The sequence below is a fragment of the Scomber scombrus genome, chromosome 10 (genome assembly GCF_963691925.1).
Source record: "Scomber scombrus chromosome 10, fScoSco1.1, whole genome shotgun sequence".
In the NCBI taxonomy this organism is placed as follows: domain Eukaryota; kingdom Metazoa; phylum Chordata; class Actinopteri; order Scombriformes; family Scombridae; genus Scomber; species Scomber scombrus.
Genome location: NC_084979.1, coordinates 13,460,380 through 13,478,421, shown reverse-complemented (window position 1 = coordinate 13,478,421; position 18,042 = coordinate 13,460,380). Strand labels below are relative to the sequence as shown.

General features: G+C 38.2%; 1 protein-coding gene and 2 long non-coding RNA genes across 6 annotated transcripts; all 3 read left to right on the top strand.

The window, feature by feature from the left end:
- Positions 1-3,688: 3,688 nt before the first annotated feature.
- tardbpa (TAR DNA binding protein a) lies at positions 3,689-9,517 on the top strand. 4 transcript variants are annotated; one of them, XR_009925591.1, is made up of 7 exons: positions 3,689-4,358; positions 5,937-6,100; positions 6,269-6,409; positions 6,871-7,041; positions 7,131-7,215; positions 8,021-8,167; positions 8,937-9,517. XR_009925591.1 is itself a non-coding variant. In XM_062427350.1 (6 exons), exons 1-6 carry the CDS (start codon positions 4,118-4,120, stop codon positions 8,113-8,115), a joined length of 933 nt encoding a protein of 310 aa, XP_062283334.1. In that variant the 5' UTR covers positions 3,689-4,117; the 3' UTR covers positions 8,116-8,859. The 4 variants fall into 4 exon arrangements, 2 of the variants coding, with proteins under 2 accessions (XP_062283334.1, XP_062283333.1); XR_009925590.1 differs by having other exon boundaries at positions 7,131-7,251; XM_062427350.1 differs by lacking the exon at positions 8,937-9,517 and having other exon boundaries at positions 7,131-7,251; positions 8,021-8,859.
- Positions 9,518-10,515: 998 nt separating this feature from the next.
- On the top strand, positions 10,516-14,845 carry LOC133988403 (uncharacterized). Its single transcript, XR_009925615.1, has 4 exons — positions 10,516-10,608; positions 13,344-13,499; positions 14,611-14,720; positions 14,811-14,845. It is a non-coding gene; the product is annotated as an uncharacterized LOC133988403 (long non-coding RNA).
- A 717-nt stretch (positions 14,846-15,562) lies between these two features.
- On the top strand, positions 15,563-16,024 carry LOC133987254 (uncharacterized). Its single transcript, XR_009925564.1, has 3 exons — positions 15,563-15,576; positions 15,835-15,873; positions 15,978-16,024. It is a non-coding gene; the product is annotated as an uncharacterized LOC133987254 (long non-coding RNA).
- Positions 16,025-18,042: the final 2,018 nt, after the last annotated feature.

Genomic DNA, 18,042 nt, shown 5'->3' with positions numbered 1-18,042 from the left:
TACACCTGCTGTTACACCTGCTGTTAAAGGGTAAACAAAGCCTCACCTCAGTGCACCTGTGCTACGACAGCTTATTTGGTGATTGCCAGGTTGATGTTTACGTCAAGCTCCTCCCGGGACACTTAAAGACCCCCTCGTTTGACTCCTAATGCTAGAGCTTTGATCCTGAAGGGGAACACAGCAGAACAAACACTATAAACACTGTCATTAATACGCCTGCTACATACAGTGCATAGTCTTCAAGTACCATCAGAGTGATGTTCACCACTGCCAGACCCCAGAGAGGCCCTCGATCAAATTAGTGCTACTCTGTTATTTGGGTTCATCCTGCTGGTTAATACACGTCTGTGTTCCTGTCCTTCTCCTTTAATGTGTAATTAATCCAAAGGACAGGACCGTCTCTACAATTAGGGCCTTGTATTCTTAATGAGGCCCGTTGCCATACGGAGGTTGCATCAGAGCACGAGAAGCTATTAGAGCTCAGCGAAGGCAGCACAGGTGGAGGATGAGGTCGCTGAGTCATCTGCAGACTGATGCTGCAAGACGACACCACAGTATGATGATCAAAAGCTCAAGATCACTGAACCAAATGACCACACAGTCACTATAAAGATCTGAATTTGAATGTAATTGCTTAAAAGGTTTTGTGCATATATTAAGTAGATGAAAATACAGACTGATAGAGGCTTCTGACAGAGGTTGTGTTAAAGTGGGCTTGCTTAAACTAAAAGGCAAACTCCAAAAATGTGGGAACAACATGTTTTAAAATTCTGAAATCAACAAGGATAGTATTACAATTTTTATCTTGAAGTGTATTCTAAAAATCTGCTTAACACTGTTCTGTTCCAAACTACAAAGATCAACACTCCTAATACGTCGAAATAAGGACGACTCACATACTGTCATAATGGAAACAACTGGTCTGTTTTAACCATATTTTCTCAGAGGTCACTATTATGAGAAAACATCTTTTTTTATTTACTGAATAGCAAAGTAGAGTCCATCTCCTATCAAGGTTATCTTTTCATTTGCCAGGTTGATTGAATGGCTGCTTTTCTGGTTGACTGCTGGAGATTATTGTGGTACCTGTGGTGTGAAAAACAACAACAACAGTTTAGGAATTAGTAGTCTGATTACACAAACATGCATGATAGATGTATCTACCTGTATTTGCAGGATTATTGTTAGAAATAATTTGCAGTTTAGTCAAACAAGAAATAGAATCTTATTTTCATGTTTTCTGCATGAAGTAAATCTTTTATTCCGATCTATCTGGTAAAATTGAATGTGTTTATTACAGTGCAGCTCCTGCAGTTTGGTGTAGGTGCCCTGCTGGTTTGTTAAGGTTTGTTGCTACAGTAAAATATGTCAGTTTACCTGTTCCAAGTCTCCTGCTGGCTTGAGCATATGCCATAAATTATGCTCCAGGAGCTGCTCTGTGGTCAGGGTTGGAACTCCAGAGACGAACTCAAGCTAACGTAGGTCTGAGCGATGCAAGGGGGGCATCCCCTTGTCATTAGCCTGCCGTCTGGCTCGTGTCTAGCAAGTAACTGTCATCCTTTGGAACTGCAACAGCATATAAGCTCCATCTCTCAGACTCTGTTTCAGACTTACCTAAAGAAAAAAAGATAAAACAATCTGTATATGATGATATTTTTGCCTTGTAGTAGTTTTTGTAGTACTTCTATCTGTAATTGTGATTATAAATACATGTTAGTCAGTGGTTTAGTAAGGTAATTAGGTTTAACATACAGCAAAATACCATCCCTGTTTTGCATTGCTGGCCTGTGGACATGATGGTTATAATCCAGGCCTCAGTGTACATCAAGATGTGGTTGTGAAATGGTTCCAATTTTGAAGTTGATCAACATGTAGTGAACATGGCAATTATAAATACATTTAAACATATTGCGTCTGATAGATGAAGGATAGGAAATACTTTCTTATTTCTCCACATATGTCCAAAGTTAACCATGTGATTGTGAACACGCACTTTTTTAACTTTATTATTATTATTATTATCATCATTATTATCGTTATTATTATTATTATTATTATTATTATTATTATCATTATTATTATAAAGTGCATAACTACTTACCCAAAAGGCAAAAACTTTTCCACGTCCCTCAGCCACAGATCAGGGATTTGGTGCAGTCTTGCAGATGTTACTTTGGCTCTTGAGAACTGACTGAAATCGCAAGGACAATTTGGGCAAAATAAGAAAGACAGTTCCAAAAAATACAGTCAATATCAATAAATAATACAAATCAATAAAGGCCAGTATCTGCAATAGTAAGACATGAACCAAACCAACCTTGTCCCCAGTTGTTACAGTAGAACATCTTCTGCCAATTCTTCAGTTCCTGACAGGATGTCTTCATCTCTGTGGCAAGTACACACACAGTGTAGTTAAGAGCATATGCTGAAACTTCGATATCACCTCGTCTACCGTAGAGTTAGCAGAACAGTAGAGCAGTTAGGTCAAAACGTCATCGGGTGGGAATCCCACCTGATGATGTGTTTCTCCAGGGGAGAGTCCTGGACTACCACCTGTGCTCACGCCCTGTGTGTGTAAAATAACGTTAATTCGTCTGAGTTACTATTCAAGAGGTTTCAGGATCTGGGCAGTAGGTTTACTTTATTTTTCATCAGTTCAATATTTCTTCACAGCATGGTAATTTGACTGTCTAGTCATAATATGTTTTATTTGACAGGTAAGATTAATGTATCCAGGAAGGTTTTTATTTCGTTTATCTCAGCTGCTTTTCAGCTGTAGTGAGTCAGTGGGGTTCTGTTGCGTTAGGACCACAGACTGTATATAAGAAAGGTTAGGACCTAGGACGCGTGTTCGTGATTTGGCGCCACCTGCAGCCGTTCTCTTTGATAGATACATATGACGGTCTGTCAGACCCTTGCGGAGGTTTGTGTTAAACTACTTTTCCCTAGAGTGCCTTTAAAGGCATTCTACTTTTCCCCAACCTTTCTTATATACAGTCTATGTCCCCAACACGGACAGGATTTTTAAAAAATTGATCTTTATTGTGCTCTTGTCTTGATGACGACATCCGGTCTCAGAATATGAAAAACAGGTCATTTTTTGTTTCTGTTTGCCAGTGATTTTATTTTTATTATTTTAAATATGAAAACAAAATCACACAATTTTTTAATTTCTGCTCATACGTTTTTGACCACGAAAAAGAAAAATAGCTAATATTTCAATTTAATAATTTGCATTTTAAAATTACTATCAAATAACTACTCGTTTTTTAGTTTTTCAATAATCGTAAAAAAATTTTATGACCAAAAGATACACGGACCCATTTCACATGACAGATGGTTGCAGGGTATGAAACAGCGTTTTTTCATCCATACATTTTCTCAAGTGCGCACCTTCTGTTTGGAGATTTTAAGGCGAATCTCTATGGCCAAATATCAAAGGGTAAATCATCAACTTTTAACATTGCCTATTGTACGTTATGAACGACTGCACATCAATAAAAGTAACACATATAATTTAAGAGGGTTTTATAAAAGGTTAACCGACAACTGGCGATCTGAAGTCAAGCATTTTACTGAATATTTCTAATTGTGATTGTTTTGCGCCCCCATAAAAAAATAAAAAGTGAGCCCTCCCAACTGGGTGATGTCATCGCTAGAAGGCGAGCAGCCATTTTGTTAGCTAGCTTGAGAGGTTAGAGAAAGGTTAGCTGACACGTTTAGTTTCAAATATATTTATTTTGGACGGCGGAGTTCGTGCTGAAATTTAACCGAACACGGTAACTAGTTGGTGTTGTTATTTACGTGTAATTTTCCTGTCACACGGTCGTAGATAAGAGGAGGACTCGTGCAGTTGTGGACAGTAAACACAGCGCAAAAGTGGATGGTCATTCATTTGAGTTTGAGCTAGCCTGTTAGCCAGCCTGCTAACTTGTTTTTGCTATCCAAAGGAGCAGCTTTCATGGCCGCCAGCGATTAAATGTTAGAGAGTCCGGAGTGGAGTGAGTGTTTGTGACTTAACAGTTCGCCTGTTTCAGTTGCTTTACCCAGACAGATATAGACAGAGATAAACACTCCTGTTGTGTTTACTAATAACTCATCTGACTGCACTCGGACCATGTCGGAGTTATATATTCGGGTGGCAGAGGATGAAAGCGAGGAGCCGATGGAGATCCCCTCAGAAGACGACGGCACTGTTTTGTTGTCGTCTGTGGCGGCACAGTTTCCAGGGGCGTGCGGGCTGCGGTACAGGAACCCGGAGTCCCAGTGCATGCGGGGAGTCCGGCTGGTGGAGGGGGTCCTGCATGCACCCGAGAGCGACTGGGGAAACCTGGTCTACGTGGTCAATTACCCCAAAGGTGAGTCAGGCTCCCATTATTGTTGCTACTGCGTGTGGCGACCCGTGTCCTCAAACACTCAGCGACCAGTTTATTAGATTCACATCCCTACAACCAATCAACATTATCCACAACTTTGTAGCCTAGGCAACCAATCAATTAATCGAGGAATGATCGACAACACCAAAATTAGCTTCGGATTTGGGGTTAAGCGAAACGTAAATAACGATATTTAGCTATAACTCTTGATATTTTATAACCTACATTTAAGAAAGATGGTTAGAAATCGTAGCAAAATTCTTAACGCTGTTTAAACTCCCTTTCAGATGTGTGAAACCTTTATTTTGCTTATGAAAACTGAAAGAGGGGAATGTTACTACCCCCCATCCAGACCTCATTAGAACAGGTCCAGTTCAAAAACTTCTGTACTTAGACTTGACAAATCCTCCAGAGACTCATTACATACCACTTTAAGTTAATTCTATTTCGTCTAATGTGGTCTGGATGAGGAAATATCAGTTAAATCACCCATTGTTCACAGATAGAGTTAAGGGTTCACAAATAAAGATTTTTCAAATCTGAAAGTGGGTATAAACAGCGTTAAGTTTTTTTGTCTATCAGTCTTTAATGAGTTTAAGTTGTTAAAAAAAGGCAAATCCGCTGTGAAATATCAATTTTTAGGTTTACCTTAATTTCTTCCTTAATCCTGACGGGGAAGTTAACCTTAGTCTCATCAGATTAATGAGTAATAATAATAATGACAATAATTTAAAGTTTCAGCCTCATCGCCTCTCTGTAATCTGTTGTATTATTCTTAGCTAGACATACCTAATAAACTGGCCACTGAGTTTGATTTTGGTCTGTCCCAGTAGTTCCAATGAAGGAACATCTTTATTCTGCGACACACAAAGATGCTTCAGACTTTTTAAACTTTTTGGGCACAGTTTCAAGAAAGCCCTTACATATTCCAACATAATGAAGCTCCTGTGCTCAAAGAGAGGTGCAGAAAGAAATGTTTTTTTCTGAGTTTGCTGTGCAAGAACTTAACTAGTCTGCACAGAGTCCTGACCTCAACCACGTCCAACACCTTTGGGATAAACTGTAATGACAACTTTAAGACAAGAATGTCTGTAGCCAAGTCCCAAAGTCTTGTGGAAAGCCTTGGCAGCAGAGTGGAGGCTGTTATAGCAGCATATTAATGCCCATTGTTTTGTAGTGAGATGCTCAGCAACCACACATTGATGTAATACTTGTGTGTCCACATACTTTGGCCATACATTTTACCATACAATGAAATGCATTGACTTGAAATCTTAAAATTGAAGTTAAAACTGATGGTCAGGCCAGCGCCTTGCATGGCAGCCCCACCTCTGTCTGTGTATGGGTGCTACCATTAAGGTAGAAAAATGCTATTTAAGTACAGTCCATTTATCATGTACCGTACCTTTTTATTGTTGTTTGTCAAAGTCACCACCAGGCAGCAAAGGGCTCAGAGGGTCAATTGTTCCACCCTCCACCTCATTTCCACAAGATTTGTATTTGCATTTGATCAGCTCTTTTTTACTCATGTAAGGCACCACATTAATGTGTTCTTAACAGATAACAAAAGGAAGATGGATGAAATAGACGCTGCCTCAGCTGTGAAAATCAAAAGGGGCTTTCAGAAGACATCAGATCTCATTGTCCTTGGGCTGCCGTGGAAAACAACAGAACAAGATCTGAAAGATTATTTCACTACCTTTGGCGAAGTCATCATGGTGCAGGTAGTGACATCTCATCTGACTCTTAATATGTACCCTTAAATTTATGTTTCTTTTTTATTTCTATATTTTCTTTCTTTTTTTTTTTCTTAGACGTGGAATGTAAGAATAACAATTACATTTTAGTTGGAATAAGTAATAATGCTCCCCTTTCCTCCTTGTCAACACTAGGTTAAGAGAGATGCAAAAACAGGCAACTCAAAAGGATTTGGGTTTGTCCGCTTCACTGAGTATGAAACACAAACCAAAGTGATCGCTCAGAGACACATGATTGATGGAAGATGGTGTGACTGCAAACTTCCCAACTCAAAGGTATTGTGAGCACCTCATAATTTGATTCAGATTGCCTGTAGGTCAAGGATTGGTTGATTTAACTCTTTTAGATCTAGAACCCTGTTAGATATTTTTGTTTGGACTTACATGTTAATACTGATTTAATTTGTTTTTTGGGAAAGTTTTGGAGTCTACAAGTTACTGCATGTAAATCCTAGAAGACAAACAGCAAGCACGGAGGCTCAGACTTTGTAAAACTGACAAATAGTTCAGGATTGGCAGTTTTTGTTCTCTAATTTGACTTTGAATACAATATAATTTAAGTATAATATAAGTAAGAATGTAAGTATACGAGTTTTGAAATCATACATCCACAGAATAGCAGTTGATGAAAAACATCCACTGGTTTTTAAACTTAAATGTATGCCACTGAGTCACCACTGAGTGTTGGATATAGGAAAATTAATTTAATTGATTGTGGCGTCTCTTTGTCCTCTCAGGCATGTCCTGATGAACCCATGCGCAGCCGTAAAATCTTTGTGGGCCGCTGTACAGAGGACATGACCACTGATGAACTGAGGCAGTACTTCATGCAGTATGGTGAAGTCACTGATGTCTTCATCCCCAAACCTTTCCGGGCATTTGCATTTGTCACATTCGCTGATGACCAGGTAATATTCTCCATAAACAGCAGAGTTTTAATATTTTCTCTTTGCATAGTAATGATTGTAGTGACAATCTCCTCCTCACGTTTCCTCAGGTTGCTCAAGCCCTGTGTGGAGAGGACTTGATCATCAAGGGAGTCAGCGTGCACATCTCCAATGCCGAGCCCAAACACAATAATAGTAGGCAAATGATGGATCGCGGGCGGTTCGGGGCTGGTGGGTTCAGTCAGGGCTATGGCAGTAATCGTGGTGGGCTAGGCAGTGGTAGCAGTGGGGTTAACTTTGGGGCTCTTGGTCTTAACCCAGCAATGGTGGCGGCTGCCCAGGCAGCGCTGCAGAGCAGTTGGGGAATGATGGGCATGCTGGCTAACCAGCAGGGTCTGACCACAACGGCAGCCACAGCCACAACAACCCGAGACCAGACCTATAGCTCTACCAGCGCCAGTTACAGCAGCCCCAGCTCAGCTAGCCTCGGTTGGGCTGCAGGCACTAACACCCCCTCCAACAGTGGCTTCAGCTCTGGCTTTGGCACCTCTATGGAGTCTAAGTCTTCAAGTTGGGGAATGTAGATAGCTTTAGTTTACCTTTTTCTGTTGCTATTAGGCTAATCTGGTAAGTATACCCAGGGGGGAACTGCTCATATCTTATGTTCCTATTGATTAAAAATACACTGCCTTTTTATGTTTGTTGAAGAGAAGATTTATATTTGCGTGTGACTGATAATGTAGTCCTGCATTGAATGGGTGAAAAGTGTATTATGTTAGTGGAAGCTGCCACATGACCTTTTTTGTTTTTGAGAACATGAGATGAGATGTGCATGCAAGATTAATATTTATAAACATGCACGAGTATCACAAGAGCCCCCACAGCCCCTTGTAATATGGGTTTGAAATATTTATATATCTGTATGCAGTTGATTGCATCTTTTTGTTTGTTTTTTGTTTGACATCTGATGGAAACGCCTTCATGAAAATCTCTTCTGCAGTTCACCAACTCTTTCCCAATTTCCCGGGAGGAAGCGCCTCATTGGCAGCAATGTTCGACAGATCTCAGTATCAATTCCCCTCCTCCCATGTGTAAATGCTTTGCCATCAAAGAACACAGCTTCACTCAGCATATACTGTGTTAGACGGTGGGTGTTGTTTTTTTCCTCTCCCCTTTTTTTTATGGATATAGAAATCTTGTCTGCTCTTGTCGCTTTCGAGATCAATGAATGGGATTGATGTTGGACAGAGTGAGACTGAGAGTGAGCGAACGGGAGAGCAAAATGAAAGAAAGCAAGTGTGAGAAGGACTGTTTGTGCAAACTTTTTTTTTTTTTAAAGGGACAAATGCCTGCGAGAGTTGAGAAGAACCTGTGGCTTTGTGCGAGTGTGAGCGGAAGAAGCAAGTATGAGTGTGTTCCTAATGGCCATCACAAGGACATTTATTGCATCTCGAGATCCTTAAGATCTCCTTTCTCTCATTGTTTTCACCTTAATTCTTTAAAAACACAATGAAATGTCAAGTGCTATGAGTATTTGTATCCTTTCGTAGCTTTTCTCTTGCTGTCTGATTTGACGTGAATGCCGTGTCTGGTTGTGTGCTTTTATTTTCTCCTTGTTACCACCCTCTCTGTGTGAAAATGAGCTGGTGAAGTCTGTGTGGGGAAAAACACTGGGGGAGCTTGAAAGTGTGTGTAGAAGTTTGCGAGTGAGCTCAGAGGTTGATGTGGTGAATGTTTGACATGTTCCCATTGAAAGTTTGTGTTTGAAGTAGTTACGAATGCATTTTCTATGTTTTGTGAATCAAAAGGAAGTCTGAAATAAAACTGATTTTGACTAGGTATGATACCCTCTTGACAGTGACTTATTTTTGACATTAAATTAATTGAACTGCCAACACTTTAATTCACATGTATAGGGACCTCGGACATGGAACAATGGAATCCAGGTTGGAGTCAGTAATGGAGGAGATGAAGAAATTGTTGGGTGGGCCGACACAAACCAACAATGGAATTGCTGCTCGACTGCCTTAATCCTGAAAAGGATCATCTTCACCTCACTAGCAAGAAACCTTGGACCATTTTAGAGCGGACCACACTCAATTGGGCTGAGGTATTTGTTTATGCCTACAAATATCACAAATAGGACCAAAATCACACCTGCAGCTTGGCAATGATCCTACACCTGTGAAACACTAATCCTGCCTTTGATCCCAGATGCCCTTCTGTCAGTAAATGTTTCCTTCTTTGTCCTTGTGACAGTCACCAATAACAAATGGGAGTATTAACAACTTCTCAATGTCGTCAAAAAGAATTTCAATGAGGCAGGAAGTGTGTGTTTGTTTCTCTGTTTACCTTGATTGTAAAATGGTTGGAATGTACGAGCGGAGGATTTTCAAAGGGACATTGACCACTGATTGAACATGCCAGCAAGAATTCACACTTTGTGTATTGAAGTATTTTAGTATTGCGGTGCAAAATAAAAGTTTTGAGTTTTTAATCACCTGTCGTCTCTTAATATAGACAAACTGGGTTAGTATTTTAAGTATAGTTTTTTGTTTTTTTTCTGTGCTCAACCTCTAGCCGTTATTTTACATTGTCCAATTTTATTTGGAAGCTTTGGATTTGGTCCTTGGAGTTAAAAGTGCTGAAAAATGTCCTGCACTGTGTAATATTGCTGCTGGCTGATTAGTATGTGTGTAGCTTTTCTGCCTGTTGGTGATGCTAATGCAGCATTTTTAGACTCCAGACCCACCTTTTAATATATTTAAATCTATTCCTAATAATCTCTTGTTTGTAAAAGGTTATGACAGTATTTGCCAACACACCAATTGAGGACTTCAAGTTTCCATTAAGACTGAAATCTGTTTTAGAAATTGAAAGTGTTTCCCCGAAAAATACATAAAACTTGTGTAATACTGGATGCAATGCAAAGCTAAAATAAATTACCGCTGAATGTTATTAACCATAGATGAGAAAAAGACTTCAATCGACATTCAGGAAATAGGGTTTTTTGACCTGCCAGCATCTTTTTTTTTCTTTTTATAATCTTTGTAGTCATGCTGTAAAGTTGAACTTAATAAAGTAAAAAATATATCTGAGAATCCTGCTCATGCTAAAAAGCAGAATTTAAAAATGTCAATGGTACTTTAAAAAAATGTTTATGTAGTTATAACCTTACCTTTGAATTGGAGCTGTATAAGATACGTTAATCAAACCATTACCAAAAATGGTATTTACTTGCAGAGTTTCATTTATTTACAGAAATCATCTTACTGGCCTTAAACAGTCATCAGATCTGTTTAATGGTATTGTTATTGATACAAGGCCTTGAAGGTCATTCATTTCCTATAGGTTCAAAGACAAGTTACCATGCAGACAGTCATGGGCCACAAACAACCCATATATAACATCAAGCTTGCTGCGGTGAACATGGGAACACAGTGTGAATTGGTGTGCTTTCTCCCACTGCTAGCAGGTTGAGAAGGATTTCCAGAAGAAGATCTTGCAGGGGGGTCTGATCCGGGAGGTGGTGTGGTTTCTGAAGGTCCTCTCTGCTAGCTTCTCTCTGAAGTACTTCACTGGATTCAGGTATCCGAACTGTAGCTTCATCATTCCCGAAAGCACCCTCTAATAAAAAACAAACACAGGATCGATCTTTATTTTATATCTTATCAAATTTTCCAGGAGGGATGCAGATGATTCTGCAAATATGATGCCAACACTGCTCAGATCAATGCAGTGACTGATTTTCTTATAGGATTATAAAAACTGCACAAAACCTCAGAAAAATCACCAGATTAAATTTTAATTCAGAGTAATTAAAAGGAATATGAACTCACCTGAGTGTGTAAAGGTTCTGGGTTGTCATTGATTGGTAGAGCATGAATAATTTCTCTTACAGTACATAAAATGAAGATCAGACAAACTACACCTGCACTTGTCCTCATGATGGCTGCTGTGTTCATTCTGCCGAAGATCAGATTTTAACCACTGCTGCCTGATTTATACGTAGGCCGGAGTGTGACTCAGTTGACATCACAGCAACTCTCCATATACCCACACAGTTTTGTTATTTCCATATTTATCCTTATTTAGGACTCACAGTTCAGAAAAATCATCTGTTTAAAGTTGTACATGTTTGTTAAAGTTGTCATAATGTATACATTATACAGTATTCAGAAAAAAGCTTGAACCTGAAAATCAGTAACACAAGATATTATGTTAGATATTAAGTTTTATCTGATTTGAAGATAGAAGTGAACTATCTTCAAACCTGTTTGTACATTTAAGCAGTGGTGAAAATAAGAAAAGAACAAGAATACAAAATCTATATTTTTCCCATTAACCTATAATGAGATCTAGCCATGCAGATAGTTGTGTTTTAACCCTCTCGGGTTTTGAAGATACCACTGGTGGTAAATGAGGAATAAAATGTTTGTAATTTAGGGAAACCAACCATTTAATTTTAACCTTCCTGTTTTTCAACTCAAGTAGTAGTGCTGAAGAGTAAAATGTAGTAAAAATAGTTCCATTTAAAATGTACTTGAAGAAAATCATGTAAGAAAAAAATACATTTTTACATGTTTGGAAACCTGAAAATGACAAAATAACTTCAGAGTGATTGTTCACTTGAAACTGCTTCACAAATGTCAATTTACAACCTTCCAGTTTCTGATTTCATGAATAGAATTTTAAATGTAGTGAAGTAGAATAGGCTACATTTGTAGCATTCAGAAACAATGACTGCCAGATATAATCATTTACATCTGATTCTAATTAAATGTTAAATAAATATCACTATAATGAATCTCATGTCACCTAATGATAATGCCATATATGTTACTCATCCCAATTACTCACACCAAGGAGGAAATAAGTTAACTTAAGTTAGTAACTGTGTTACTATACAATATTACAGTACATTACCAATGTATTTCTTGTACCATAACCAACCAATTGTACCATCAAAGTAACTTGCAAGGGAGACAGACTATTAATAATGTTCAGCTCAAATCATACTTTTTTATTTAACATTACCATGAACTGATCACACACAGTTAGGGAAATATGCTTTTACTAAGGAAAATACTTTATTCATTTGGAAGCAAAAACAGACAGAAAGCCTAGTTCAGGCTGGTCTTTTCACAAAAGACACAAGAAACAATAATTCTACTACACAAAATACAATCCTTAAAAAACATTAGGAGGTCATAAGTCCAAGAATGACACCATTCTACATGATATAAACTTCATGAGAAAAAAAAAGATCATGTCAACAAACACTTTGTTCGCTCAAAATAAAGTCACGGTAAAGTCAGTTCAGCATGCAGTGGTTAATTTGGACTTTTTGCTAAGAAATTGTTCATTTTTTTGCAGCAAATTGCAGCCAAAGAAAACCTGCAGCCAATCAATACACAGAGTCCTCTGACCTCTTAACAATGGAAGATTAACTGATTGTGGCTTTTTCTTCACACCCCATACTGTACAACAACACATTGTATAATTACAGAGAAAAAAAGTAGCCAGTGAAATTTTTCCCCAGGCAACAATTTGTCAAGAATGTTTTTTGGTTCACATAGGTAGTATATTATAGCAGCACTGTTGAGGGGCTAGACTAGTGAACCCAAGTGCAAAACACTGAAGCATGAAGCAGTGAGTGGTTTTGAAAGGTAGTTTTATTGCTGAGAGGTAGCTGGGAGACTGGGTTAAGGGCTGCGACAAGAGGTGGAACCCTAGGGCTGAGTCTGTGTTGTAGAGCTGGGCCAAGCAGGGCAGGGGAAAGCTGAGGGGAACCAGGCAGAGGGGAATCCGGAGAGCAGGGTGCTGTACGGAGCGGGTGGGGACGAGACAAGAGGGCTGGAGACAGGGGCTGGAGTCAGGTGGAGGCAAACCGCAGGCACAGAGAAACAGGATGAACAAAATACAGATTTCAGGCAAAACCATGTAATTCTAGAAGGACTAGACACATGACTGGGTTAACAGAGTCTACGATCTGGCAATGAGGTGTTGATTGAACCAGGAATAAATGCGGGAATAATCATGATTGATGGCAGCTGGAGGCCTGACTCCTGAACACCTGTCTCCACTCCTGCAAGCAAGCACAGACACACATGGAAGGGGGAAGGGTGAAAAGAGAGAAACTGCCGACTAAGAAGCAGAAGTGGAGGGCATGAAAGACACACAGAATGACAGGAATAAAAAGGACACACCCACGGAAAAATGGTTGCTCTTTGGTGTCGTTTCAGCATCAGAAGCTTATTATGATCATGTGTTGATATATATTGATATGGAGACGACTGTTGTTGCTGTGTTCATGTCTACAGGAAATAAAGCTGGATTACAGCTGACAACCTCATGAGATGTACAGAGATAGTGGCCCTCATCCATCCAACTGTTGTACCATCAAATCTGATCTGAAAGTGTTTTCCCATTTCAACACTAAAGAATTGATCCGTTCAGAGCTCTAAGATCAGTCTCAGGTATTTGGCATAATAAAATACAAAATAATCTGTTAACATTCAAACAATACATGCCATGTCAACCAAATAATTATCAAGGTGAAAAGTCCATAATAACCCCACATGGGTTTTTCCTTTGTTCTGCCTGGAATGGTTCGGAGGGAAAACAATAGTCTCAGTTATAACCTTGTGGGAGTGGTCTTGCCATGAGTGGCAGTCTATGCATGGTGCAAGTGGGGTACAGACTTGTGATTCAACATTCACCCAGAGTCTAAAATTCTGACAATCATATACAATTATATAAAACAAAAGCATAGTCATAAGACGAAATTAAACATGGTTAAAGTCTTGATAACTAATATTGACTTTAATAACTATCTTTTATTTTCTAATTTGCAGTCATTTAATGTACCCAAGAATTGAGTTGAAAGGAAAAACATGATGGTTTTCTATTTACATTTTGCAAATCATGCTGGACTATTTAACATTTTTGGTTGTATTGTTCCTTTTGTTCAAGGTAGCCATGGCCCACGTCCATCTCTGTACAACATGAAAACACATCAGCAAACTCTTTAAACCAGCTAGAATCATCTAATCCATCACAGAGAACATTAAGCCTGCATTATATCAACGTTACATTACTGTTTCTTATTGCAGTTTCATTAGAAAAGCTTTGCTTCACAATGATTATGTAACTTTGACAAAAACTAAAACACACTTCAAGTTTATTTTGATAGATTAGAAAACTCAAGCAAGAGTCTGCCAGTGGAGGGAAAAAACAAAACATCTAAAACTACACAGCATGCATTTGGAAATGTAGACTAATATGATATAAAGCTCAGGAAGTTAAAACGAACATGTATGTATGCTTAAAACTCAATAAAACACAATAGACCTAAGTTGTGATCAACAGCGCCCCTTGCTGTACATGTAAGTATAAGAAAAGGATCTGACCTCACATTTAGAACTTGAATCATTTAATAATTAATAATCATGTCTTGGTGTCTACGTTTGGCTTATAGTTTGAAAGCAGTGTAATAGTAAAAGTGGGGAGGTCCAAACTAATAATTATAATATAATGGCAGTGACGCTCATGTGTTAAAGTAAACACACCTGTTGTCTGCCCCTCCAGTGACGTCAGTCCCCTTACCTACAAATACGCTACGCTTACACTACCCACCAAGTTTTTGTCAGTGGATGTGACATGGATCAGATAAGATTTGGCATCCTGCTTAAAACTATGTGAGTACAAAATGTGAAGGGAAAAAAATGGAGTTAAACTATTCACCGTTCTCTTAATATTTAAGCTAAATTCTGCCGTCTTCTCAACAGTGTTTTACAGAGTTTTATCTCGAGGACCGTGCTTTCCATTCAGAAAAGAGAATGGGTTGATATCCCAACAGCAAAATTAACAGGTAAATCTTTATTATATTAGAAACGCAACATTTAAATGTGTTTTCACATGGTATGTTGAAAATAATACTTAATTTTTTTAGAAGGAGATGTTACATGTTTTTCTGAATACATGGAGATGTGGATCCACAGTGCAAGGATTGAAGGGTTGGGGGTCTGGCTGTGTGGGGCCTTACAGATCCAAGGTACATTTTCAGACACAATAAAGCAACAAAGTATAGAGAAGTGATATGAAATAAAATAAAATGTGTTCCTTCTGAATCTCCTTTTACTTTCCATAAGTCAACCTTGCATCTCTGGATCACCTCAACCTCCAGCTGTCCGCCTGCGGATTCTCACTGCACAAAGACCCTGATGAGAACTTTATCTTCAGAGTCAGTTACACTGGATGTTTCGTCCAGCAACAGGTATGTCAGTTTTTATTAAGACAGAAAAGTTTAATCTATATATAGGCTATAGGCCTATACTAAGTGACATTTGACAATATGGGCTTTGTGGTGAAGATAACCATAAGGTTATATGTTTATGGTTACATGTTCAGCACAGGTACCATGTCCTTACACTGAATCTGGTCAAGAGGATAAAACGGTTCGGGGGCAGACCTCACAGTTTGATGATGAAGTGTCCCATGGTTTCTGTTCTACCCAGCAGAGAGCACATCCAGTGTGACCCAGATTACATTCAGGTAACTGCTGATCAACTTTTCACTGTTTTCATTTGGCATTGCTGCATTTAGTAATTATTTAGATTGATCGGTGTAGCACTTTTTAAAACATGAAGTTAGAAAAGTCAGCATAAGAGACTATAGTAAGACTAAACAATAAGAAAATGACAGTACACGCAATAAATGATGATATAAAATCACAAATATGGGTATGAAATAAACCAACCAAGCGTTTTGTGTTGCTTTGTTATTCTAAAAGTTTTGTACATGTCCTTTCAGGTGACCAGGCAAGTTCCTTATGACAACTGGAATCATGAGGTACTAATTCAATTCAATTAAATGCATGTGTGAGTGAGGGACAGAAAGAGAAAGATTATCTGTGTCTGACTTTTTGTGCTCACATTTTCGGGTATATCTTACAGCTGCACTGGTCACTGTCTCTGAATAATCACCTACTAGTAACTCTGGAGGATGTCAGTCTGATCCAGGTGAACATTGACATGAATGGATCAGACATTACAGTTCAAGGCAAAAGGAGAGAGATCATGAGCCCTGTCAAAGTAAGAAACCTCAACAGAATCCTGCCACCTAGTGACCGTTGGAAACATTACAAGTGAAATTCACAGAATTGCTGTATTTTATTAACTGTCTTTGGTTAACTCAGGTGATGGAAAATGAAGGTGAATTCTTGGCCTTGAAGCTGGTCAGTGGTCAGTTTGCCTACAGTATGGAAGCTACGTGTCCAAAAGGTGGGTAGCATACAGAGAATCACCGAACCCATTATGACATGTGGCTTTAACATGTTTATCCCAGTCATTGGGTGAAGAACTACTCAGATCCTTTACTACACCCTTACTTACTGTTCATACCTTGACTCCTCACAGTATAATTACTCTCTATATGAAACATATAAACCACAAAATCTATTTTGCATTTATGTATACCTCATCAGTCATTAATGAATGTTAGATTCATCCTTAATTAAGGATTTTATAGGTTTGATGCTATTTGTTTATGGTGAAAAACATTCACGATCACATCATGGCTTTATGGTACCTAAAACAGATGAACAAAAGAAAACAATTATAAAAATACATTTAAATGAATATGAAGAATACATTTTTAAATAAAAATGGGTTTAATTTAACTCTGAAGGAATTTGTAGCTATTTAAATATTTCCACTTAATTATATTCTGGGTCAATGTAGGAATAGTCATAAGTTCTTAGGGGAATTTTTTTTACTGCTCTCCAATAAAATGGTTTAAATCTGACCTAATCAGCATGTATGGGTTAAGTAAAAGTATAAATACAACAATATAAAACTGCATCCAAACTCATAATTACAAAAGTATTAACAGCTAAATGTAGGCCTATTAAAATATCCAAAGTAAATCTGATATATTATTATAGCTTACTAGTGATGCATTTATTTGAAAGTTGCATTTTAGTGATGTAGCTGGTCGAGGTGTTGTAGAGGGTTACGTTTTTATAATCATTCATCCAGGAAATTAATCAAAAGTTGAGGACAGTTTATTTGATAGTATCATCATATAATGAGCAATAAAACAGAGAATGGACTTCATCTGCAGTCTCACCTAAATCACATCGCAAACAAGTCTGTAGTCTTAGTCCAGTGATTTTTCAACCCTGAAAAGCATCGAAGAATGATTAATGAGATTTGGAAAGAGAAAAAAATAAAGCCCTGCTTCAAAAAATGTGTATTTATGTTTCTGATTTTTCTTTAGTCTTAGCTTTTTATTTTTATAAGCTTATCATCTGTTTTTCACTGTGTAAAATTTTAAAAGTAATTATAGTTGCCATATAAGTGTAGTGGAATAAAGTCCAATATTTCCATCTGAAACAAATACTGGAGTCAGGTACAAATTAGTATAACACTTTAATACATTTATTTTTTCACCACTGTAAAACTTATTATCTTTGTTGTTCATTTCAGTGACCACTTCTGCACCAGAGGAGACTGTGCTGCACATTTTCAAACGACGCATGGGTTTGACCAAGCGAGGCAGCTCTGAAAATGAAGCACTGACAGTCAGTAATGTCTCAGTGAACCAGACAGATAATTTCACTGTGCACGAGACTAGTGCATTTGTGACACTGATCATTCCTGCCGTCCAAATCCTCCAGACTAAGGTCAGTGCAGAGACAACGACTAGATCATGTTTACAAACCGGAGATAAATCATCATGGTGGTATATTTTCTGTAATGCAGTTAAGATAAGATAAGATAAACTTTAATGTTTTGAGGATTGTCTTGGCAACACAGAGTTGTAGTCAAGCAATACTTGACAATACAATACAGAGTCAAAATAATACGTAACTGACAAGACAGTGCAGTGGTGCACTAGTGCAAAAAGTACTGCACACAACAAAAAACATAACAAACAAAAATATAATTGTGTTGGTTTCTGCACAATGTGTGTTTCCCCCAGAAGTATTCATTGCTGTGTAAAGCATCTAAACCAGGT

Coding starts and splice junctions, on each gene's coding strand:
- tardbpa (XM_062427349.1), top strand. CDS start 4,118: ATGTCGGAGTTATATATTCGGGTGGCAGAGGATGAAAGCGAGGAGCCG. Junction 6,101..6,268: donor GCGAAGTCATCATGGTGCAG/GTAGTGACATCT, acceptor TGTCAACACTAG/GTTAAGAGAGATGCAAAAAC. Junction 6,410..6,870: donor GCAAACTTCCCAACTCAAAG/GTATTGTGAGCA, acceptor TTGTCCTCTCAG/GCATGTCCTGATGAACCCAT.